Genomic DNA, 26,295 nt, shown 5'->3' with positions numbered 1-26,295 from the left:
ACCAAGTGTAAATAAATATTTATGTTATTACATATACCGTTATCTGTCACAGGGTTTTATCTTTAATTTGGTGTATCTTTCAATTTTCACTTCATAAATGCAGTAAAATAAATGAAATAAATGTTTGGACATCCTAGGTTTCCTGTTGTCTTAATTTTGTATAAAACTAAATACTCTGTATCCAAAGTGTAGGAATGTTATGTGACCCAACAGTCTTCAGTAATTTTCTTGGTAGAAGGCACTTTAAGTCATGTACAAATGGTACTTCTTCTCGGGAAAAAATAGGTCATTCACTAGTGATTTTGAGGTTATTTGTGCACTGAAGTTGCTTTTCAATGTTTGTGTTGACTTTAAAAAAAAAAAAACGGAGTCTCACTCCGTCGCCCAGGCTGGAGTGCAGTGGTGCCATCTCCGCTCACTGCAACCTCCGCCTCCCAGGTTCAAGCGATTCTCCTGCCTCAGCCTCCAGAGTAGCTGGGATTACAGGCGTCCACCACCATGCCTGGCTAATTTTTGTATTTTTAGTAAAGACGGGGTTTCACCATGTTGGCCAGGCTGGTCTCAAACTCCTGACCTCAAGTGATCTGCTCACCTCGGCCTCCCAAAGTGCTGGGATTACAGACATGAGCCACTGTGCCCAGCCTGTGTTGATCTTTTTTTTTTTTTTTTTTTTTATTTCCTGCGGAGCCACGCTCTGTCACCCAGGCTGGAGTGCCATGGCCGGATCTCAGCTCACTGCAAGCTCCGCCTCTCGGGTTTACGCCATTCTCCTGCCTCAGCCTCCCGAGTAGCTGGGACTACAGGCGCACGCCACCTCGCCCGGCTAGTTTTTTTTTTTGGTATTTTTTAGTAGAGACGGGGTTTCACCGTGTTAGCCAGGATGGTCTCGATCTCCTGACCTTGTGATCCGCCCGTCTCGGCCTCCCAAAGTGCTGGGATTACAGGCTTGAGCCACCGCGCCCAGCTGCCTGTGTTGATCTTTAATATAGATTGAGCATTTCAAACCTGAAAATCCAAAATCTAAAATGCTCCAAAATCGGAAGCTTTTTGAGTGACAACATAATGCTCAAAGGAAGCACGCACTGGGGCAGTTTGGATTTCAGATTTTTGGATTTGGAATCCTGAACCAGTAAGTATATAATGCAAATATTTCAAAACATGACAAAAATTGAACTCTCAAACACTTCTGGTTCCAAGAGATTTGGATAAGGGCTACTCAACCTGTATTAGGTCCTACTCAGTTGTCCCCAAATGTTGGCCCAGATTGACTACATCAAAATCACATGAGGAATGTATTAAAAACATGTATATTCCCATGACCTGGCTCAGACATTTTAATTTACTAGGGTTTAGCCAAAGAATCCGCTAAATCAAATTAACCACGTACCCCAGGTAACTACTGCTGTTTAACATTCGTTATTACCTCTTATTCCTGAGAAGATCTGAGTCAGCCCAGGTCTAGGCCTGATATGGTATCAGAAAAAAAAACTGCCCTGAGTGGGTGGAGTGGTTCACACCTGTAATCTCAGCACTTTGGGAGGACAAGGCAGGCAAATTACTTGAGGTCAGGAGTTCGAGACCAGCCTGGCTAACATGGTGAAACCCTGTCTCTCCTAAAAATACAAAAGTTAGTCAGGTGTGGTGGCACACACCTGTAATCACAGCTACTTGGGAGGCTGAGGCACAAGAATCACTTGAACCCACGAGGCAAAGGTTGCAGTGAGCAGAGATGGTGCCACTACACTCCAGCCTGGGCAACAGAGCGAGACTGTCTCAAAAAAAAAAAGAAAAAAGAAAAACAAGAGAAAAAACTGCCCTATCCTGATATGTTCTGAAGTATGTCATTCTCAGCAGAACTAACTCATAAATGTTGAGAAAACTGAGGGGAAAGGAGGGAGAGAAGGGATCTTAAAAACTAAAACATAAAGGAATAAAGACCTTGATCATCATTAAAGTTAGTTCTCTAGTGCCTGAAAAAGCCTTTCTTTTACTCCCTGACAGTTGTCAGCAAAATCAGCTTTGAACTTGAGGTCTCTAGGCAGCCTGCCTTTTTCTCTTGTGCTTGTTGGGAGCAATACAACAAAATATGATGACCATAAAGCTATGTAAAGAGCTGAGGGTGATCCAGGTCAGATCTCTGATTTGCACTACGAAGCCTAAAGTAGAACACAATAATTACCTGGCACTGGCAAACTAAGATCATTGTTCTTAAAATCAGTATTACACATGAAAAGGAAAGATCCCACAAGTACTACCACTCAAGGAAAACAGTGACGTTTTAGGTTTATACAAATGAGTAGAGGGCTGCTGATTTTTTTTTTTTTTTTTTTGAACACATAAAAAGGGAAAATAATCAATGGTAGGTTTTTAATAGGAACAAGAGGCTGACTTTACCTTATATATGACTGCAATACAGCAAGGAGTTCTGCAACAGGAAACTCCAGAACTATGTCACACATGCTAAGCAAATGAAAAAATTATATTAAGTAACTAATCAGGCCAGGGAAGCAATGTCCAAAGAATGTCACAGCTATAAATGAGAGAATAATGACCAGAATATAATATAGAGTGACTGAATGAATTACAAAAACCAGCTGTTATTTTAAAATAGTCTAATGTGTATATACAACAAATAGAATATATATGAAAATTTAAAAAACAAGGCAAGAAATTTTTTTTTTAAATTTTGGTCCCATCTAGTCTTACACTGTAAAAATGTAGTACCTTGTGAAATATAACGATCCATCAGTAAAAATTTAAAAAATGATTCACTGTGAACTAAAGATTTAGAATTCAAACTGTCCAAGATGAAAATGTCATCTCAAGATCCACTTAAGAATAATTGTTAAAGTTTTTGGAATTTTCATCCTAGGAGGTAAAATCTGTTGCAAAGCTGAATTTATAAGGTTGGGGGGACTGTCCATTAAGAATATTTCTTCTTTACACAGAGACTAATGGCTTCTTAAATGGTCCAAAGCATAGGCACCTGACTTCTGAAACATTATCCATCACAAATCTCCAGCATTCTCCAGAGGAAACACACAAGGCAACTTTTAGCTTCTTTGACTACAAATGCCGAAGTTTTTTTTCAAGCTAGTAGATTTAATGTTTCATCTCACATTTTAGCCCTGCTACAAGAAAATATCTTTTGTTTCAATACAAACCAGTGATTTTCAAGCCTGACTGGTAATCAAAATCACCTTTTAAAAATTATAAATTGCCGGCCGGGTGCGCTGGCTCACACCTGTAATCCAGCACTTTGGGAGGTCGAGGCGGGTGGATCACGAGGTCAGGAGATCAAGAGCATCCTGGCTAACACGGTGAAACACCGTTTCTACTAAAACATACAAAAAAATTAGCTGGGCGTGGTGGCAGGCACCTGTAGTCCTAGCAGGAGAATGGCATGAACCTGGGAGGCGGCGCTTGCAGTAAGCCAAGATAGCGCCACTGCACTCCAGCCTGGGCAACAGAGCGAGACTCCGTCTCAAAAAAAAAAAAAAAAAATCGATTGCCAGCCCACCAGCCAAAAGTCAATCTCTTAGATGGGTCCAAGTGATTTTTACTTAAGTCATATTAAAGACCACTGACTTAAATTGTCTCCCTGTGTCCTCAAGGAATGTGCATTTAGATAAGTTATTTGGGATGGTGAAATAAGAGTGATCTTCATGTAAACAAACAGAGAGCAAATGTAAATGGTACAAAGGCAGAAAATGGGGACCTGCTATTTTTCTTTAACAGAAGGGCTAAAAATTTAACATATCAGATAGATATTCAAATGAAAATACAAATTCAAAATAAAATGAACTTTTTTGGATTATTGGTTATTTTAGATTATCAATAACACCATTCCATTAGTCCACAATATAGAAAGACTAAAGTTGAAAATAATATTCCACCAGTTCTCGTTTCCAGATGATCCTATATTACAGAATACAATAAGGAAAAGATATATTCAAAATGAATAAGAACTACCAACCCTGTTTACATTGTGGGCATTGAATCAATCACCAACTGAAGCTGATAATTTTCTTTCAGATCAAGTTTTCCCAAATCTAAAGAAAATTTCATTATATAATACAGTTATACCATCTGTAAGCTATGATTTTCCAAAAAGAATCAGAAAAAAAGTTAAAAACAACCAACAAAGGCACTGAACTGCTATGACTTGCTTTTTTGTTGACACCAACCTTTTTCTGTAAACTAGTGAAAGGTCACATCAAAAGATGAAATAGAATCCAATCCGAAAAGATTGGACCCCAAAAGGCACTGCTCAAACTTTTGATTTGAAATGCTCAAAATGCATTCTCTTCATTTGTCTCTCCCCAATAGAGCATTCAATATTTAATGACATTTGCTGTACATTATACAAAAGGGTCTGTAGGTTGAAGTGAATATAACTCTCCACACAAGCAAAATGTAAATCTGCAAAATGAATGATGATCACATTCACTTGTATGCAGATATAACATAAAACCTAAGGTTCAACAATACTATTACACCAAAGGACTAGACCTTCAGGAAACCCTTCTACCTAAACCCATTCTCAGACAAAGGCTAAAACACATTCTGCAAAGGCAAAAGGAAACAGAAGACAGTATTTCCATTAAAGACTAGTTACAAACAGGAGCAAACCTGGGCTCTTTACTCACCATTTTAATACTGCTGCCAACTATAACAGATTAAAAATGTACACATGACAAAGTGGAAAAAAGTCCCAAAATGCAACAGTTTCAGCAAAAGAACATACTGACTAAGGATTACTACAGTTAACATTGCTACAGTAAAAACGATGGCAAACAGGGATTTGGCACCACATTTACAAAGTAAAAGCATGCACTGTTAATACACTTTAGATGTCTCTCAACAGAAAAGGCCATGAAGATGGAAAACAAGAGGCACCTTGTACAAAACTCCCTATAACTGAGACAAACAAGCAAGAATCAAAGTGGTCAATTTAGTAAATATGTAGCAGCAAAGTCACTGGTTCTGTTTGGAATTTAGCAATTTGCATTTCTGATTGGCAGCTGTCCCGGGCATGTCTGTATCCAAGAAGCTGACTTTATCATACTACATCACAGCAGTAATTTGGTAATCTGCATAAACAAAGTTAACCTTCAACCATAAGCTTAAAGAAAAGAGAGAACTAGAATCTTATTGCAGAACTTTCCAATGTAATTACCATATGGAAACCATAATGGTACTTTGAGCAGGATAATAACATAAATTTCATCAAAAAAGTTGTATGCATAGCCCCAGTAACTGGAAAGAATTGTAAGTAATTATGGAAGTATTATATTCTGACCACACCAAGAGTTACAAACAAAGAGTTCCTACTAAAGAGGAATATTTTCAAGATGATCTGGTCACATCATGTGCATAGTTAACATTGTGTTTTAATAAAGATTCTTTTGCAAATAAAGAAATAAAATTTAGTAAAGTTATTCTTCTCTTGATGAAAAAACCCTAAAAATGAACCACTGGTGGTTTGTTAAGAAGGGGGAAAAAAAGAGTAAGCTACATATTGAAGTTCTAGAATGCAGCACCTCAACTTCACATCTTCCATAAGCATTTAAGATTAAGAAATCCAAGTGATGTCTTGATGATCAAATCACACTTTACAGTTCTTCCAATTCCAATGTCTGACTTTAGCATCTCATGTCAATTAAAAGTTCCCTAATATAGAAGATTGTGCTAAAGAGTGCTAAGATTCTGCATGCTGCTGCCATTCCCTGGTCCCGTTCATGCTTGTAGCTGCCCCGTAAGACAGCAAAAGGTGTCTGGTCTCAACACTCCACACTGTAGTAACTAGAAGAGAAGAAGATTCTTAATTAGAAAAACTTTACAAAGCTAACAGACATCACTATAGCACTATAACTACCTTGTATGAAACTTTACCTTTCACTAACATCCATGCTTTTCAATAAAGTCCACATTCCTTTAAGTTGTTTTTAATGATGACATCTGTAACAGCATCAAAAACAAACTGCACATTCTTCGTGTCTGTGGCACAGGTGAAGTGAGTGTAGATCTCCTTGGTATCTTTTCTTCTGTTCAGATCTTCAAACTGGCATTGAATATAGGCAGCTGCCTCTTCATATGTATTGGAACCTAAAACAGACACCCCGTACTCTCAGTTCAAATTGTAACAGCTGCCTGAACTCAACTAAGTCAGACCATTACCATTTACTTATGGAGAGGAAACATAACCCAATTAAATACGAATAGAATTCTCTATTTCTATAATCATTAGATGTTTCTATAATTAGGTTCTTCATGAGAATAGACTCTCATGGTAACTAAAATAAAATCATCACATACAAAGATTGAAGAAAACATAACGTTGTTTCTCTTTACCCTTTCATTTAGACTTTTCAGCTAAAAAAAATCTAGAAAGTATAAAGGGAAACTAGGAAAGTAGGAAGGTGCATTTCTAGGGAACACAACTGCTTCAAAGGTCTGAGAGAGGCTGTGTTCCTTGGAGTGATCTTGGAATAAAAATTCAACAGGGTAGTGCTCACTTCGGTAGCACATGTACTAAAATTGGAACAATACAGAGAAGATTAGCATGGCCACTGCACAAGGATGACACGCAAATTCATGAAGCGTTCCATATTTTTGAAAACAACTGGGTCGGATCATGCTAAAAGGAGATAATATTACTCTGCTACAAAGTGTTTCCAACTAGAAAGGATCAATGAAGTGAGAAATTGTTGAGAAGGATACAGTTTGCTTTTAGATGTCCTTTGTCCAATATGAACATTTATTCATATTGTTTTGATTACCCTTATGTTACAAGATGGCAATAAATGCTATGGGATTGTTTGTATTAAAATAAACAAAAAAGGAATTCAACAGGGTAAATTGTTCTTTTCAAAATCATTCCACAGTTTTAAGGAGGTTTAGCTTCAAAGCCTTAAGGTAATAATTTAAGGAAAAGCAATACACTTTAAAAGAGTGAATTTTAGGGTTTCTGAATTATATATCAATAAAGCTCTTAGTTTTTACAAAAAGAAAGGTGGCAGGAACCAAAAGTAAAAGCTGTCTCAACAACATTTGTAATTAATACCCTTAAATCACCTGCTTTTTACACCATCTTGTCTACTTATGGAACCTTTAGAGTAGCCTTAGAAACTGGCTATAAAGCCAGGGAAACGCAACAAAGACAATTCATTATTCCAATAAACTAGAGGCTATTTTCAGTAGCATTAAGCATAACAAAAATATCAATAACAAAGATATAAAGAAGACCAGGTAACAAAATGGAGCTTAAGAAAAAAGGAGCTGGGTGGGGTGGCTCACACCTGGGGCTGCGGCAGGTGGATCACTTGAGGTCAGGAGTTCGAGACCAGCCTGGCCAACACAGTGAAACCCCATCTCTATTAAAAATCAAAAAATCATTAGCTAGGCCTAGTGGTGGGCACCTGTAGTGGAGCTGAGGCACAAGAAGCACTTGAATCTGGGAGGCGAAGGTTTCAGTGAGCCGAGATCATGCCACTGCATTTCTGTCTGGGAGACAGAGCAAGACACTGTCTCAAAAAAAAAAAAAAAAAAAAGGAAAGGAAAAGAATATTAATTAAAATATTTAAAGAACTGAAGGAAAACAGCTTTGTAGGTGCTTGAAGCAGGTTCTTAAAATCTGGAAAACAACCTCTATAAATTAGAGGCAGATGAGTGAAAAGTGAATTTTGTCTGCTAGGAACAGATACTAATACCTGGCAAATAAGGACTGTAAGAATCTGTACGTAGAACGAAGACAATGGAGGATAGGCTTGGAAGTCAACAACAACAAAGAAAATGGATACGATATTAAAGGCTCTTTGCTTTGTGTGAAGACTCTAAGCTGGGCCTTCAACATTAATGCCGATTCTTTTACTTGTCTTACATCTCTCTCCCCCAATCCTAAAACTTGGTTGCTTTCTATAAATTCACCTGATTCTCACTTCCCTCTGTTCTTTACTCTGAACAGGTAACCACATTTCCAACTTCCTTAAGAAAACAGAGGCCATGAGGATTAAACTACATCTCAACTTTTTGTCCTACCACCTCACTCAAAATGTTACATATCTGCACTTATTTGTACTTCTGGTCTTAGAGGTGTCTTACTTCTTCCTCAAAAATCAATTGCTCTACCTATACTCTTTTTAAAAATTGAGGAAAATTAACATAACAGATATTTAACCATTTTAAAGTGTACAATTCAGTGGCACTTAGTGTTATTCACAATGTTATGCAATCACCACCTCTCTCTAGCGACAAAACTTTTTCAATGCCCTATTCCCATTAAGTAATCACTCCCTTTTCTTCCCATTCTCCCAATTCTCATAACCACTAATATGCTTTCTGTCTCTATGGATTTGCCTATTTTGGATACATCATATAATAGAAGTATCGGCCTCTTTTACTTAGCACAGTGTTTTGAGTTTCATACAAGTTGTACCATCTATTATTATTCCTTTTCTTGGGTAAATAATATTCATCGTATGTATATAACACAATTTGTTTATCCATTTATCCTACTTAGACTCTTAATTCCTTTTTTCCCACCTGCTTGCAAATCTTGCTCCTTCAATTACATCTGTTTTTTCAACATCTCTTTTGCTTATAGGATCTTAGCCCTCAACCTATAAACATTCTTAAATTTCTCCCTTTTACCACGTTGCTCAAGAGTAGTCTACACTTGTCTTCTTTCTTCACTTTCCACTCTGTAACTCACTGTACTCACCTTTCCATTGACACTGCTCTCAAGAGCAGGTCACCGACCTCCTAACTGTTAACTCCAAGGCCATTTTTCAGTATTTATCTTACTTATCTGCAGATAACACTATTGACTGAAATATTTAATCAACTCACTTTTTAAGTTCTCCTTTTGGTTATGATATCTTTCTTTCTCTCCTGCCAATAGAGGCTGCTATTCTCTCTCATTTTATCTGTGGTCCTTTTTCTCCTCATTCTATATTATTCTCTCCATAGGTCATTTCACCCATTTCCATGTTTTCATTACTGATGATCTCAAACTCCAACCTCTCCCCAACCTCAAATATAACTGCCCATGAGATATTATTTCGATGTTCCATAAATAATTTAAAATCAACATTCCTAAATATGAATTCAGGTCACAGCACCAGCATCCAAGACAGAAACCTGGGAGTACCTCTGACTCTTCCCATTTCCTTAACCCTGCTTTACCCCTTCACTTTATTGATTGATTGACGGATGGAGACTCACTCTGTCTCCAGGCTGGAGTGCAGTGGTGCAATCTCAGCTCACTGCAACCCCCGCCCCCTGGGTTCAAGCGATTCTCCCGCCTCAGCCTCCCGAGTAGCTGGGATTACAGGTGCGCGCCACCATGCCCAGCTAATTTTTCTATTTTTAGTAGAGACAGGGTTTCACCACATTATCCAGGATGGTCTCGATCTCTTGACCTCATGATCCACCCACCACGGCCTCCCGAAGTGCTGGGATTTCAGGCATAAGCCACCGCACCCGGCCTCACTTTATTACAGAAAGCATTTACAGTGTCTCCGCTAATAAGAGTTCCTATTCTCTGGAAATACCTGACTCTGATCTCCTAGTTTCATAGTGATCCATCCCTGGCAGGTTATATTTCTGCCCCTGACCTCAACTGATTGGCCTACAGATTTCTGCCTGACTTAACCATGGCCAGAATCTCTCTCCTTGGAATTGAAACCAAGGCCAAGCAATCCCAGTCTAGTCTTACCTTTTTTTTTGTTTTTGTTTTTGAGGTGGTGTCTTGCTCAGTCGCCCAGGCTGGAGTGCAGTGGCGCAATCTCGGCTCACTGCAAGCTCCGCCTCCCAGGTTCACACCATTCTCCTGCCTCAGTCTCCCGAGTAGCTGGGACTACAGGTGCCCGCCACCATGCCCAGCTAATTTTTTTTTTTTTTTTTGTATTTTTAGTAGAGACGGGGTTTCACTGTGTTAGCCAGGATGGTCTCAATCTCCTGACCTCGTGATCCACTCAGCCTCCCAAAGTGCTGGGATTACAGGTGTGAGTCACCACGCCCGGCCTAGTCTGATCTTTTTAACAGAGATACAGAAACTGTGACCAAGCTGTTATCACATAAACTGAATAGCAGAGAAAGCCGGTAAGGAGAGAAAGAATAATAAAAAAGATACACAGAGGAGAGAAAAAAGATGGGGATAAAGAGTGCTTCCAGGGTTCCTCACAATTATTTCCTAGTTCTAATTCCATTCTAAGACCTGTCCATTCTTGCCTTTGGGTTCTAAGATCTATCCCTTAATCCCCATCAAGAGTTTTTATTTCCATCCTGAGTTCTTACTAATTCAAATCTACTACTATCTTTATTATTTATTGCATAATCTTTCTAAAGCACCGTTTCTTCTATATCATGTACCCCATGATATGGATCATGGAAGGCTATTAAACCTTCAACTGATTATCATTGTCTCAGCATGAGATATAAGGCCCTCCATGAGTTGATCTCTGACCATCTCTCCAACCACTTCTTCCCTGCCACTGTAAACTCTAGTAATACCAAACTCCTTCTGAGTTCCACGACTGGTCACACCATTTTCCTACTTCCATATTTTCATATATGCAATTCCTCTTTTCTAAAATGCTTTTATTCCCCTGTCTGCCTGATGATTTCTATTTCATCCTCTTAGCCGCTCTAGAAAAAGACTACACTGACCCCATCAGAAGTAACCACTTCTATTCCATTTCTGTTAATGCACATTTTACACTACAATAAATTTATTTATGTCCCTCGGCAACTACAAGTCAGTTTCTTGGGCACAATGATTACAACTTACCCTTGTATTTTCTTCGACATATACCAAGTTTTACTTTATTTTTTGTGAGACAGGGTGTCACTATGTTGCCTAGGCTGATCTCAAACTCTTGGGCTCAAATGATCCTCCTGCCTCAACCTTCCAAGTAGCTAGAATTATAGCCACCATGCCCAGCTCCCAAATTTACTTTTTCTCCTTTTTTATTTTCCTTAAAAAATGAAGAGAGAAATTTAAAATAAACACAGAAAATTCAATTGTGTCTGATATGGCACTCTTGACTTAGGGGGTTTTAATCACAGGCTTAATGCCAATGCCACTACCACTGAATACTCTCCGTCAATCACTAAAAAAAAAAAAAAAAAAAAAAAAAAGGCAGTTTTATGAATGCCACCAAAGTGTCGATCTAAGTAAGATGTGTACCTCCAACAAAGTCTTTCATAACCTCTTACCTGTGTATTCTGGATAACAGATAGTTAACGGACTCCTCTTTATTTTTTCCTCAAACAGGTCTTTCTTGTTAAGAAAGAGAATGATTGAAGTTTCTGTAAACCATTTGTTATTACAAATGCTGTCAAACAGTTTCATGCTTTCATGCATTCGGTTCTGAAAAAGAAAGAAAGGATGATAGGTCAGTAGCAAATAGTAAAAGTGGATTAACTTAAAGAAAAAGATAAACCAACAAGTTTTGCAGCACTGAATGGCATTAATGGAAATAAGTCAAACACCAATAAGATAAAGTTGAGTGTCAGTCCTCATTTGTGTAATTTTGAGGCGAGAGGAGGTAGGAGGAAGGGCTGGCTAACATCCTTTCCACATACTCAATGTGCCTATAACATCTTTTTTAGAGTAACAGGACACAGATCAAAAAAATTAAAGATACTAAGTTTTGACTGAATGAGCAAATGGATGCAGACAATCTTCCTAATAAGTTATTTTCTATTTCCTGGTTACATTAGACAGGCTTTTTACCAGAAGCTCCAACATACCATCTCCTCGTCCTCAGCCAGAACAAGGTCATAATCACTGAGGGCCACACAGAAAATAATTGCTGTCACTCCCTCAAAACAGTGAATCCACTTTTTTCGTTCTGATCTTTGGCCACCTACATCAAACATCCTGGCAAGGGGAAAGAAAGCACAAATTCAGCAAGGTCACACATACACCTCTCCCTAAACTGAAATAATTAGGAAACTTCCCACTATTACATATTCAAAACTTCATTTACAATAGAAGACAAACAAGGAATAGATTAAATGCAGTCAAAATAATTACCTTGGCTAAAAGTACAAGACAACAACATGAGAAAATAAAATTTGTGAATAATCTAGATTCTAATTTTAGACAGACTGTTGAGCCTCCTCTCTATCAAAGCTTGTACCAGATGTGTGAAAAGTAAGCAGAATAAGCACTGAAATGGATTAAAGGAAGGAGGGGAAAAGATAGGAAAAGCAAAGAGCTAAATAATACAGTTTGAGATAATAATAATAATGGCATATTTATTGAGTGCTTACCATGGTGCCAGACACTACTACTAAACATCTTAACTCATTTTGCCCTTGTAACACTCCTATAAGTACTATTATTATTACCCCAATTATACAGATAAAGAAATTGAGGCACATTCAATGTTAAATGATTTGCTCAAAGATACACTACTAACAAACAGGGACTGGGGATCTGAACCTAGGCACTGTAACTCCAGCACCCATGTTCTGACTCTCAAAATGGTTTGCCTATAAATGCCCAATGTGCACTCTGCTTCCATAACTTCTTCCTACTAAGTTTGTTTTCCTTACCTTAAAAAAAAAATTTGGAGATTAATTGTAAAAACAAATAAATTATATTTTTATGGTAGGATTCTATGAACCCAATAACCGAAAAACAGCCTTGACCAACATTTCCAAACTTCAAGTCTTACTTAAACCTAATTAATAAAAACAAAGTCTCAACTGTTCACAAACTTTATGTTCCACTCCAGATCAGTTTTAGTCCAATACTCTCTTCTGGGCGACTTACTTGGTATTCTGAGTCAACTGCTGAACTTCCATCAACAGCATCCTCAACTACCTCCTACAGTAAAAAGAAGACCTGCACTACTTTGTGTTTTAGCTGATACTTAGGTCTAATGACGTATACATGCAAATTGTTACTCTGTGATCTGTGTTTGAAGAAAATGATAAAATTTTTAAAGGCTAAACTCTGCTGAACTGGTTTAATGTATAAGATCAATAGTGACTAGAGGCCTACATTTCCAGAGATGTTTTTGCCCAGAAATTGAAAGAAATAAGACACAGTTGGTGATTTCTCAACGTATGCTTGAAAGGAATTATCTCTTTATGACCCAACTCTTCCTTTGGGTTGATCTTGCACAATTCTTTTTGACCTTTGGTCATGACACCTGAAATGATGTAATCACAAGTTGGCTTTAATATAGGGTCATAATACAGGTTTTAGGAAGGCTAACATCATATATTTCACCATGGAAGTCTGAAGGGGAGACACACCAATAACTTCAATTTACTCCCCCATTTTCTCTACAAAGTCTATACAACACTGTGAAGTTCCAAGGTGGGCTTTTAGCACATATTAACATTTACAATATCATTCACTAAGAGATCAACATTTCATAAACATTACCTCATTAACTGAGAGGCAAGTAAGCAATTACACAATGCCTTGCATATGGTAGATGCTCAATAAATGTTTGAATAAATGGATAGTAGTTTTGCCTAGAGAGAAGAGGAAAAGGAAGAAATGATAGTACTTCATAACAAGATAACTACATGCCAACAATCAAGCAGGTGTGGCACCTTAATTAGATCTGGCTATTGATTATGGCATAAAAAGACAGGACAGTTAGGATTTGCCTAACTAAAGATTGATCTATATAACAACACCAATAAGAAAGTTTCCAACACTAAATAATGATCACAACTTTTAATTATAAGTAGATTACAAACCTTATACAAAGAAATCTCATTCTTATCATCTTATGAGTGATAATCCACGTGGTCTTTGCTGCTCTTGCTAAATAAATTCATCAGTACTAACAACAAGCAGCAAGTCTATTCTAAAAGCATTCAGAGCTGAACTGCTATTTTCCTGCACCAGGAAAAAATCTAGTTTAGTGTATTAGGATTTCAAGACCCTGACTGGTATCTAGTAATAAGTAAACCCTATGTGGATTTCACAAATCCTGTGTAAGAGCTGGTTTCAGACAAAAAACCTGACAGGCTCTGAGGTAGTAGTTACATCTGTATGCAATAATGCCGAACATCACATTCTACATATAAGCATAATAACATAACTAAAGAACACATGGTATATTGAAGGAGAAAAGTTTACTCCTAATCGCAAAGGTCACAAAAGAAGAAAATGGGAACCAAAAAAACATTCCTAATATTTATAAAAGACCATTAACACAGAGAAAAGCTGAGGCTTGTTTTAGAATTACTAATGCTGCCAGGCATGGTGGCTCACACCTGTAATCCCAGCATTTTGGGAAGCCGAGGCGGGCGGATCACGAGGTCAGGAGATAGAGACCATCCTGGCTAACACGGTAAAAGCCCATCTCTACTAAAAGTACAAAAAAAAAAAAAAAAATTAGCCGGGCGTGGTGGCATGCGCCTGTACTCCCAGCTACTCAGGAGGCTAAGGCAAGAGAATTACTTGAACCCGGGAGGCAGAGGTTGCAAGGAGCCAAGATCGCACCACTGCACTCCAGCCTAGCGACAGAGCAAGACTCTGTCTCAAAAAAAAAAAAAAAAAAAAGAATTACTAATGCTAATGAGAAAGTTATTTGTATTAGAATACTAGAATTTTCTCTCTCTAAAACTATCACAGTTGGACTGGGCATGGTGGCTCACACCTGCAATCCCAGCACTTTGAGAGGCTAAGGCGGGAGAATCACCTGAGCCCAGGAGTTTGAGACCAGCCTGAGCAATAAAGAGAGATTCTGTCTCTACATATTTTTTTTTTGGTAAACATTAGCCAGGCACAGTGGCATGAGCCTACAGTCCCAGCAACTTGGAAGGCTGAGGCAGAAGGATCACTTGAGCCCAGGAGGTCAAGGCTGCAGTGAGCCATGATCACACCACTCCACTCCAGATAAGATGACAGAGTAAGACCCTGTCTCTAAAAAATAAAATTTTAAAAACAAACCAAAAAAAATCACTGTTTAAATGTCATCTTACCAACCCAAAATCCTCTATCCCCATATTTCTGCACTGTACTAAGAACTTAATTGTACATGACACTACGCACAAATTACTTCAAGAGCCATGATAATACTTGCTCCATTCCATTCAACTGGAAGGGAAATTCAAACCAAAAAGAAGTGACACTGGGGAGAAAAGCATTTCTATTTTAATATCAAAATGGCAAAACAAAACCATGTAACTAACCAAAAAAACTGGTTTTCATAAGTTCAATATTGTTACCCTATTAAACATTCAATATCTGTTTTGGTGAGTCTAACAAGCAGCTGAAAAGAATAAAATTAAAACAAACCAGTTATCACAGGAAAAATTTTACGGGGAGGCAAGTTACAATTTATTTTTGAATTTAAATTCCTCTAAATGAACACAAACATTTGATGCTATTTGGAGAAACAAGAGATGTTTGGGCCCCCATTCAGTTAAAATATTCAAACAATGCTGATAAATAGGTTAAGTTTCTAAACCAAGGAATACTGCCCAGAGGAATTTTGCCCTGATTAAGAGATGGTAAACTAAAACAAAAGATACTTGTATTTGGCACACCTAGCAAAAAGGCTAATGACTTACTTGAAGTATAGGTCTTTGAAGGTGAAATGCGTTTCTACAATGCCTGTGGTCTTCACTCTTGTCCGAAGAACATCTTGCTGAGTTGGAATGTAGTTAGACTGGGATATTCTATCCAGATCATTTAGATAACTAAATAAAAGACACGCTTACTTTTAGTTGGTGAAGCCAACCATGTGCATAGCAAATCAACAGACTAAATTAGTTCCTATTCTAAACCTGTTACTAGTTACTAAAGTGGCAAAACAGAATCAGATCTTCAGTATCATAGAAAAGATAAGAAGCCAGGCATGGTGGCTCATGACTGTAATCCCAATACTTTGGGAGGCCAAGGCAGGAAGATCACTTGAGGCCAGGAGTTCAAGACCAGCCTGGGCAACATAAAGAGACCCCTGTCTTTACAAAATATTTTAAAAATTAACTAAGCATGGTGGTGCACGCCTGTAGTCCTAGCTAATCCTCCTACCCTTGAGTGAAGCAGGAGGATCACTTGAACCCAAGAGGTCAAGGCTGCAGGGTGCCGCTGTACTCCAGCCTGAGTGACAGAGTGAGATACCCGTCTCTTAAAAAAAAGAAATAAATAATAAGAAAAAATACGAATCCAACATAGGACAATTAAAGTATAGAGTCTATATACATTAACAAAAGTAGGTTTTTGTTTTGTTTTCTTTTTGTTGTTTTTTTTTTTTTGAGACGGAGTCTCACTCTGTCACCCGGGCTGTAATGCAGTGGTGTGATCTCGGCTCACTGTAACCTCCATCTTCCAGGTTCAAGTGATTCTCCTGCTTCAGCCTCCTGAACAGCTGGGATTACAGATGCTCACCACTACACCCAGCTAATTTTTTGTATTTTTAGTAGAGATGGGTTTTCACCATGTTGGCCAGGCTGGTCTCAAACTCCTGACCTCAGGTGATTCGCCTGCCTTGGTCTCCCAAAGTGCTGGGATTACAGGCGTGAGCCACCGTGCCCAGACACAAAAGTAGGTTTAATTCTACAGAATTAAACTGTGAAGGCCAATTTAAAAAATTAAAACAATAGGAACAGGAAATGTTTTTAGTAAAGAAAAATTCCTGAAATGTAATACTAAATTAACTGTGTACTGTATAATACCAAAACCAAACTATACCAAAAGTCCTCAGACAATTAAACTTAATAGGTCATGTGTGTTTAACCATTTGACAGGACATTAGAGAATGGCGTTTGATTTACTAAAATTAAGATAACTATAGTGAGTAAGAATATTTTCCGTTTTCTTTCAATAAACAGAAGAGTTGGGGAGGTTTGGGGGTTTTTTTAATCTAAACCAAAAACAAATTGTAAATACCTCCAAACAAATTAATTTGTTCAGGGAAATAATTAAAAGACTGCTTCAAAACTATATTCTTTGCTGATTCCAGGCTAGAAAACTGATGAGCAGATGGCACCAATATAAGTGAATCATTAATGATCTAGAAAACCAAATACTATCACTAATGTAAAGAGGCAAACTTAGATCAACTGTTATGAAAATCTCTATAATGTAAGCACATGTAGTTAGAGGATTCAGAGCTTTCTGAATGAATGATGAAAAAAAGCAATTATAATCTACTTTTGTTGACCACTGGTAGAATTATTTAAGCTCTCAATACCTGCAACTAAAATATGTTATTAAAAGGTAGGCAAGAATCCTGAAACGTTTCTAAAGTCAAGTTCTCACTGAAAGAATAAGAAAGTTTTCAAATACAGTCATGCGCTGCATAACAATGTTTTGGTCAACAACAGACTCCATAAATGTATGCTAGTGATCCTGTAAGATTATAATGGAGCTGAAACACTCCTAGTCCCTAGTGACATCATGGGCCGTATTACCCTTTTATATGTTTAGAGATGTTGAGATATACAAATACTTACCATTACGTTACAATTGCCTACAGTATTTAGTACAATAACATGCTGTACAGGTTCATAGTCTAGGGGCAACAGGCTATACCACAAAGCTTAGGTGTGTAGTAGGCTATACCATCTAATTCTGTGTATGCATAGTCTATGATGTTCACACAATGACAAATCACCTAATGATGCATGTTTCAGAATGTATCCCTGTCCTTATGCACAGCCTGACTATATCATTTAATTTCTTCTTGTAACAATTTAAGCTAGAATGATGATGTGAAAAGTAGGAAAACAATAATATTGGAGAAAAAACCTTAATGCTTAAAAGTACAAAGAGAAATACAGATAACAAGTGCCCACCAGGCCCCGCAAAAGTACATTTAAAAAAATACATTCTGGGCTGGGCACGGTGGCTCACTCCTATAATCCAAGCACTTTGGGAGGCCGAGGTGGGTGGATCACGAGGTCAGGAGATCGAGACCATCCTGGCTAACACAGTGAAACCCCGTCTCTACTACAAATACAAAAAATTAGCCAGGTGTCATGGCGGGCGCCTGTAGTCCCAGCTACTCAGGAGGCTGAGGCAGGAGAATGGTGTGAACGTGGGAGGTGGAGCATGCAGTGAGCGGAGATCGCGCCACTGCACTCCAGCCTGGGCGACAAAGCGAGACTCCGTCTCAAAAAAAAAAAAAAATTCTGAATCTAGGTTTTATAAATAAGTATATGTAAAAGAGGTAAAATAGGATAACATGTAATAGCTTTACATAAGTATTCATTACAAATTCTCTAAAACTATGTTAACACTCAAGATAATATCCTCGACAAAAAAGATACTTCAACTTCATTCCATGACTCAACCTCTTTCTATACAAAGTCTACTATTGTGATCTGGCAAAATATTTATTAGTGAAATCCACGGTGCAGCCCAGACACAGAGAGCTGGCTGCATAAAAAGGAATACCACAATTCTAATTTCCCTTTCTAGCTGGCTATCAGTGCCAAGCTCTTACACAGAACTTATGAGTTGGAACAGATTCAGAACCCAGCCACAATAGATGTCTCTCCTCCTTCACTTGCTTATAATAAAATGCCATGGAACTAATTTAGTGGTGCCAAGTCTCCCATTTACATTCCAAGAGGGAACTTTTTTCTCCAAATCATACAAATGACCAAGGGCTCTATAATCCTAAACTTAGACAATTTTTATAAAGCATCCTATAAACTTCTAAGAGTGTCTATTACTTAAACATTTCCTTAAGGATGGGCACTAAACTTTCTCTAGTGTCACCAAGTTATTCTCTGTTATAGTTTCATGGAGAAAAATTACTTACTATGAAGCAGAATCATTGAGCTGATATTCCCTGGATCTGCTGAAGCAAGCTTGTACCCCACCATCTCGCCATAACCGTTTAATCACTCCTGCTAGTTCTGGAGTCATGACTCCTTCTTCAGCACTGCCAGCTAAAACAAATAATTGTCGGGCATCATCCTGAAGAAAGCAGTTAAGAAAGAGACAGATGACTCTCCATTTCCTTCAGACTTGATGACAGTCTCTTAAAATATACACACATTACATGTTATGTTAAAACAGGTGTTGTTACAGAGACCTTTTCTGACAGGCCAGCATGACAGAATTTATAATTAAGTCTTTCCTCATTCTCATTCCACTACCATTTTAAGTTCAGAACTGAGCTGAGAAATGATTTTACTTCCCCACCACTCCTCCACACATCACCATCCCCAGAAAAGATCATTTCTGGCCAGCCCACAAATCTCCATCCAGATTGCTAATAATTTTTGAGAGAAAAAAACTGGTTTATGAGACAGGCTTATGTAAAACATTCCCGTTCTATTAAAGGAAGCCTACAATAAAAATAGAAATAAAAAGACTAGCACATAAGAGTTAAAGTCTAAACACCTCAAAGGGAGTAAAACATTAATCAAGTTTAAGAAAAAGTATTATCTTCTTTGCCTTCAGCCCAGAGAGCAGAACAAGAAGAGGAGATGGAGGCACTTAAGGAGTCTAGAAGTCTAATGGGGGAAATAAATCCCTCAGGGAAAGATTCAAACAGTCCCTAGATTTCCCTAAAGGAATAATAATAATGTTCTGAGAGAGGGAAAGGAAGGCAGCAGGAGGAAAAGAAAGTAACCAAAACTTCATGAGTCATAGCCACAGTTTTGTTTTTTTTTTTGAGATAGAGTTTCACTCTTGTCACTCAGGCTGGAGTGCAATGGTGTGATCTCTGCTCATTGCAACCTCCACCTCCTGGGTTCTAGTGATTCTCCTGCCTCAGCCTCCCAAGTAGCTGGGATTACAGGCGTCTGCCACCACATCCAGCTAATTTTTCTATTTTTAGTAGAGATGGGGTTTCACCATGTTGGCTAGGCTGGTCTTGAACATCTGACCTCAGGTGATCCACTCGCTTCAGCCTCCCAAAGTGCTGGGATTACAGGCATGAGCCACCGGGCCTAGACATAGCCATAGTTTTCTAGGTTGTTATAGTTTTTAAACATAAAATATGTGACAGACAGGACAGAAATGGATTATGAGATTTTTATTGTTTTGCTTTATTCTATCCATCCCTACTTGTTGTTTAAAAATAAACACAGGTCTCACAGGATGATTTTCCCAACCACATCTAATATTTATCTACCTTGAGAGATTCCAAATAACTAAAAAATAAAACATTTAAAAAGTATATAACATGTAAAGAAAAAGTAAAGGAGAAAAGGGAGCAATCATTTGTATCTTAAGTAGTCATCAGGACAAGTAAACTAACAAACAAAAGTCATTTCAGACCACAGGTGAACTCACAACCAAAAACTCCAAAGACTCGTGAATTACCAGAACTTGTGCATCCACCTTACCAAAAGAAAACCATCCAAAGTGCATTCAAATTATTGTTGCCAAACTCTGGGTCTCCAGCTCTAATGGTTTTTACCTAGTAATATTTCCTCCTTTATGATCCTTTCCTGTATTCTTTCTAGTAATATTTAGGCTCAACCCACTCTCATTTAGCTTCTGAGATCAGGCGCATTCAGGGTGGCATGGCGGTAGACTAGGCTCAACTCTAAGAAAACTTAGCTGGCTGGGCGCGGTGGCTCATGCCTGTAATCTCAGCACTTTGGGAGGCCGAGGCAGGCAGATCATGAGGTCAAGGGATTGAGACCATCCTGGCCAACATGGTGAAACCCTGTCTCTACTAAAACTACAAAAATTAGCTGGGCGTGGTGGGTGTGCCTGTAGTCCTAGCTACTCGGGAGACTGAGGCAGGAGAACTGCTTGAACCCAGGAGGTGGAGGTTGCAGTGAGCTGAGATGGTGCCACTGCACTCTAGCCCGGGCGACAGAGCAAAACTCCATCTCAAAAAAAAAAAAAAAAAGAAAAGAAAAGAAAAGAAACCTTAGCTGACATCTATATGCCCCTCCCTTTCTTTTCAAAGATAAAATTTTAAACAAATGAAAGAGAAAAGTTGAAATATTAGACAAATTGGCAAACATACTCAACAGTGAGCATGTCCTTCTACATATGCAAGGTATGGTGCTTTAACATTTGAAGTCTTTATAATCCCTTGGTTCTGAAATTTGACCTATACTCATGCACATATTAAAATAATCTTATTAAGCATTACTTAAAAAAAAAAAAACAAAATACGATTCTAATTTGAGAAACTTCAAAAGAGAGGGAATTATTACTACTTTTTTTGCTGTCCTGACTCTATAAATATTCTTTTAGGAGGAAACACTTTTTTCTTATCACTTAATTTCTTCCACTGACCTGCTCTTGCTTCCCCACAATAAACCCTCTCTAAAGGTCTATAAAGAGGTCCCTCTTGGCCAGGCATGGTGGCTCATGCCTGTAATCCCAATACTTTGGGCAGCCGAGGCAGATGGATCACCTGAAGTCAGGAGTTCGAGACCAGCCTGACCAACATGGAGAAACCCCCGTCTCTACTAAAAATACAAAAAAATTAGGCGGGCATGGTGGTGTATGCCTGTAATCCCAGCTACTCAGGAGGCTGAGGCAGGAGAATCGCTTGAACCCAGGAGGCAGAGGTTGCAGAGAGCCGAGGTCACACCATTGCACCCCAGCCTGGGCAACAAGAGCGAAACTCTGTCTCAAAAAAAAAAAAAAAAAAGAGAAGAGGCCTCTCTTAATAATAAACTTTACACCCCCACACTTAAGCAGATGTGAAAAAGTAACCTATTCCACACCCAGCTCTATTTCTTTTTTTCCATTCACACTCTCTAACCAACTATAAAAAACTAGAGTAGAGGCCGGGCACAGTGAATCACGCCTGTAATCCCAGCACTTGGGGAGGACGAGGCAAGTGGATCACCTGAGGTCAGGAATTCAAGACCAGCCTGGTCAACATGATGAAACCCCGTCTCTACTAAAAATACAAAAATTAGCCAGGCATAGTGGCGGGTGCCTGTAATCCCAGCTACTCGGGAGGTTGAGGTAGGAGAATCGCTTGAACCCAGGAGGCAGAGGTTGCAGTGAGCCAGGATTGTGCCATTATACTCCAGCCTGGGTGACAAGAGCAAAACTCTGTCTCAAAAAACAAACAAACAAACAAACAAAAACACTAGAGGACAATAAGAGAGGAGCTATAAACATAAAACCTTACACACAGAAGGAAAAAAAAAAAGAAACATTTAAAAATTATAATATAGGATTACAGATTAGGTTATGTGGACACCAGAAAGCTGGATGATTTAGGAGGCCTGACAGGGATTAATGACGTCAACTGCATCTGGTGACACAGGAGTGTTAGGACCCAAAGATTAATGACAATTATTTGATAACAGAAAGAAACGGGGCCGGGCGCTGTGGCTCACGCCTGTAATCCCAGCACTATGGGAGGCTGAAGCAGGCGGATTACGAGGTCAGGAGTTCGAGACCAGCCTGCCCAACATGGTGAAACTCCATCTCTACTAAAAATACAATAATTAGCTGGGCGTGGAGGCGCGCGCCTGTAATCTCAGATACTCGGGAGGCTGAGGCAGGAGAATCACTTGAACTCGGGAGGCGGAGGTTGCAGTGAGCCAAGATTGTGCCATTGCACTCCAGCCTGGGTGACAGGGCGAGAGTCCGTCTCAAAAAAAAAAAAAAAAAAAGAAATGAAAGGGTAGGGAGATAAATAAAGGAAGACAGACAGTGGGGAATAAAATTAAAGAGGGAAAGAGAAAAGGGACAAACTAAAAGAATCAATAACTGAGATGGAGAAAAAGCCAACAGAGAGAGGGAAGAGAATAAATAACAGTACTACTGACCTGTTATCAGATACAACAAATACAACAGAGAAGTAGAGTTAGGTAACAGGGAGAAATGAGAAATGGGAAAAAGAAAATAAGACCACAGATAGAGCTGGTATAAAGAAGAAAAAGAGGAAAAGAAGGAAAGAAAAGCAGGAGGTGAGAGAAGGAATAGGAAAGGGTAAGACAAGGATAAAGGCTTTTTTTTGCTTGACTGCCAAACTTCCCCACTCGGATGCATAGAAAAATAGTTTCTATGTGATATATTTTACAAAAATATAAAAGTCACATTCACATATTTTCTCTTATTTTTTGATACTCATCTCTCATTTTACAATCCCTAATCTAGCTCCTCTTCCTTTATGCCATTTCTAAGACACTTTCCAGTCTAACACTATCCAACTGTGACCACCCTTTCAGTATTTCCCCTCAACAATTTCCTATCTTTTTATCAAATATAAATTCGCATTTGGTAAGTTGGAAGTGGCTTATAAGAGTTCCTAAGCGACTTCATAGACATATAGGTTTTGCCTTTCCAGGCAGACTTCCCAAATCATCTCCTTTTATTTTGCCATGGCACGTAAGTATGACACTCTGAACACAGCCAGTGAGTCCCTTAGATGTAGGAAATAATTCTATAATTTCCCAGCCTTTTCTGGAATTTAGCTGATAGTAATATCAAAGATCTCCTGCCTTCATTTTGGCCCCCTCCCCAATGGCATAAAACATCCTAATTATACATGCTCTAATTTTATAAACTAGATCTTCAGGGTCCACTAAGTATTATTATAATTAATAATACAACTTTTTAAATAGCTGACATGTGCAAGGCATTAAAGAATTATACTAGGGCATGGTATATGCCAATTCTATAGCCTAAGGTTCCATGTAGTATACAGTATTCTTGAATATCTGACTTAGATATTCAAGAATTTGGACTTAGTGCTCATGTCTTTACAGAATTTATTCTGCAAGACTGATTTTGGCCTTTAATCTGTACACCTCAGAAAGCAGAGCTACATATCATGGCAACCTTTCTCTTAGATTATTATTTTAATGTACTATTATCAACTACTATAAAAGTCAACAGTGCTGTTAAAAAAAAAAAAAGGCAACTGAATAGAACAGTTATCCCAGAAACCTATGATGCATCCACAGAATCCCATTTCCTAGACTCCTCTTGGGGTGGTTACATCTAACACCTTCTAAAGTAGATTGCTAACACTTCTCAAGTGAGCACAAAGTACTTTACTACATTTTATCTTGTTGCTTAAATTCATTTCCCTAAAACATGAAGCAAAAATTTTGCTTAACTTAAAACTATATCTGCTGAATAAGAGCAAGTGAAGAGGAAATGAGAAACACTTACTGCCCTGGCAGCTTCCCCAAAGTCAATCTTTAGCCGTCCCATGGCTCTTATGATTGCAATGATGGACTGTATAGTATTGCTGTACACAACTACTTTATATTGTTTACATTCATCCTCTGAATAGCCATCCTCATGAATGATTCTTTAAAACAAAGAAAACCACAAGTCAATAGCGTGGACCTAAAATGAAAAGATACTATGAGTTTTATATGCATTAGGAGAAATCCTAGTCTAACAAAATGCCACATTCCAACTTACTTCATCTGTTTCACAATGGTGCTTTTACCAGATTCTCCAGCACCTGAAAGAAAAGAAAACCAGACTTTGAATTTCTCAGTAATCAACATAAAAGTATAATATCAACATGAATGATAACTCTAGATTGATGGAAACCACGGGTCCTAGGGAAAATTTTGGTGAGGCTTTCATGTCTATCAAGAAAATGTATCCAGCTTCTCCACTACAGCATTTTACTTTCTTTACATAACTCAGCAACCAAGTATAATTTATTGAAAGTGTCCTAGGGCTTGCTTGGTATCATTTGTGTAAAATAGGCATATCCAAGGACAGATGGCAACATAAACTTTTGGAGGAACTCATTCACTATATAAAACATGATATAAACGCTGAATATGGGCAAAAATGTAATGATTATATTTTGGTCTATTCATTTTTATTAATTCCTCTGTTGCTGCCTGCCTATACCAGAGAAATGTTCTGAGGGCAATCCTATCAGTCACAGAACTAAAGATGTTTTAAATAGAAGCAGAGAAGGCACTGTGCCTATCAATTTCTCACCATACACCATCTCAAGACCACCCTGCCCTCCTTAGCCAGCTGCAATCACTTTAAACAAATGACCACAAATGTCAAGCTGGCCTTCTGACCTCCTTGACAAAGCCACCTGCTAGATCTTCCCTAGTCAACTCATTTTCCTATCTTTCAAGATCCCTATATCACACCACCTCCTCTCTCTCAAATTTTATAAACCCCTTGCCACTTCTGACTCTCAGCTGATGATCCTGCCCTACTTTTCCATAAAAATTAAAGCAATCAGAAAAAACTACCTCATTTTCCCACAACCACATCTACCAGTCTATCTGTACCTCCATTAATATTCTCTACCTTCATCAACGGATGAAAAATCTCTGCCAATGTTTTAAAATCAACTTCTCCCCTTGTGCACCTTCATTTTACCTACTCAAGGTCATGGCTGCTGCAATTTCCCATGATATTTCCCATGTCTCAAATATGATCAATTTTTTATTTCCACTGGGTCATTCTCATCAGCATACAAGCTTACTATACTATTTTCCATCTTTAACTCAACACACATACACACCCCTAACTTTCCTTGACCCCACACATTTTCTTCTAGCTACCACTCCATTTTCTCTATCCCTCTTTGCAGCAAAACTCCTCTAATGTGCCATCTACACTCAGTGTCTCCAATTTTGTACATTCAATTCTGTCCCTCAGCTATGCTAATCAGGCTTTCATCCCCACCACTCTACTGAAACCACTTCTCAAGGTCTCCAAAAACTTCCATCTTGACAAACCCAGTTGGTCAATTCTTGCTGCTCATCTTAGCCTCTCAAGCAGAATTTGTCTAAGTTGAAATATCTTCTTCACTAGGCAGGCTTCTAGCCAACATACCCTTCAGGTTTGATTCCTACTTCACTCCTCAATCTCCTCTCTCCAGTTTCTGAATCCTCTTTTTTTTTTTTTTTTTTTTGAGATGGAGTCCCACTCTGTAGCCCAGACTGGAGTTCAATGGTACAATCTCAGCTCACCGCAACCTCTGCCTCCCAGGTTCAAGCAATTCTCCTGTCTCAGCCTCCCGAGTGGCTGGGATTACAGGCTCCCACCTTAATACCCAGCTAATTTTTGTATTTTTAGTAGAGATAGGGTTTCGCCATGTTAGCCAGGCTGGTCACAAACTCCTGACCTCAGGTGATCTGCCTGCCTCAGCCTCCCAAAATGCTGGTATTACAGGCATGAGCCACCGCACCTGGCCCAGTTTCTGAATTCTAAAGGTTGTATTGCTTCAGGGCTCCCTCCTTGGCCCTTTTCCCTATCTAAACTCATTCTCTAAGTTATCTAATCTCATCGCCTTTATTTTTTGGAGACAGACTCTTGCTCTGTCACCCAGGCTGGAGTGCAGTGGCTCAATCTTGGCTCACTGCAACATCTGCCTCCCAGGTTCAAGTGATTCTCCTGCCTCAGCCTCCTGAGTAGCTGGG

General features: G+C 38.6%; 1 protein-coding gene and 1 non-coding gene across 2 annotated transcripts in view; one reads left to right on the top strand and one right to left on the bottom strand.

Moving 5' to 3' along the window:
- Positions 1–4,614: 4,614 nt before the first annotated feature.
- GNAI3 (G protein subunit alpha i3) overlaps positions 4,615–26,295 on the bottom strand; it is a 46,864-nt gene continuing 25,183 nt past the window's right edge. Inside the window, exons 2-9 of the mRNA XM_003892334.3 lie at positions 24,311–24,353; positions 24,053–24,194; positions 18,756–18,913; positions 15,556–15,684; positions 11,758–11,887; positions 11,221–11,374; positions 5,896–6,108; positions 4,615–5,805 (exon numbers count right to left, since the gene is read on the bottom strand). Coding sequence (XP_003892383.1) covers positions 5,918–6,108; positions 11,221–11,374; positions 11,758–11,887; positions 15,556–15,684; positions 18,756–18,913; positions 24,053–24,194; positions 24,311–24,353 — 947 coding nt within the window. The 3' untranslated portion in view covers positions 4,615–5,805; positions 5,896–5,917. The remainder of the gene's footprint in view (positions 5,806–5,895; positions 6,109–11,220; positions 11,375–11,757; positions 11,888–15,555; positions 15,685–18,755; positions 18,914–24,052; positions 24,195–24,310; positions 24,354–26,295) is intronic.
- LOC116271929 lies at positions 6,511–6,617 on the top strand. The gene has a single exon (XR_004180661.1). It is a non-coding gene; the product is annotated as a U6 spliceosomal RNA (small nuclear RNA).

This window comes from Papio anubis, chromosome 1, assembly GCF_008728515.1.
Source record: "Papio anubis isolate 15944 chromosome 1, Panubis1.0, whole genome shotgun sequence".
NCBI lineage: Eukaryota > Metazoa > Chordata > Mammalia > Primates > Cercopithecidae > Papio > Papio anubis.
Note: the sequence above shows the minus strand (reverse complement) of the source record. Positions and strands in the feature narration are given on the sequence as shown.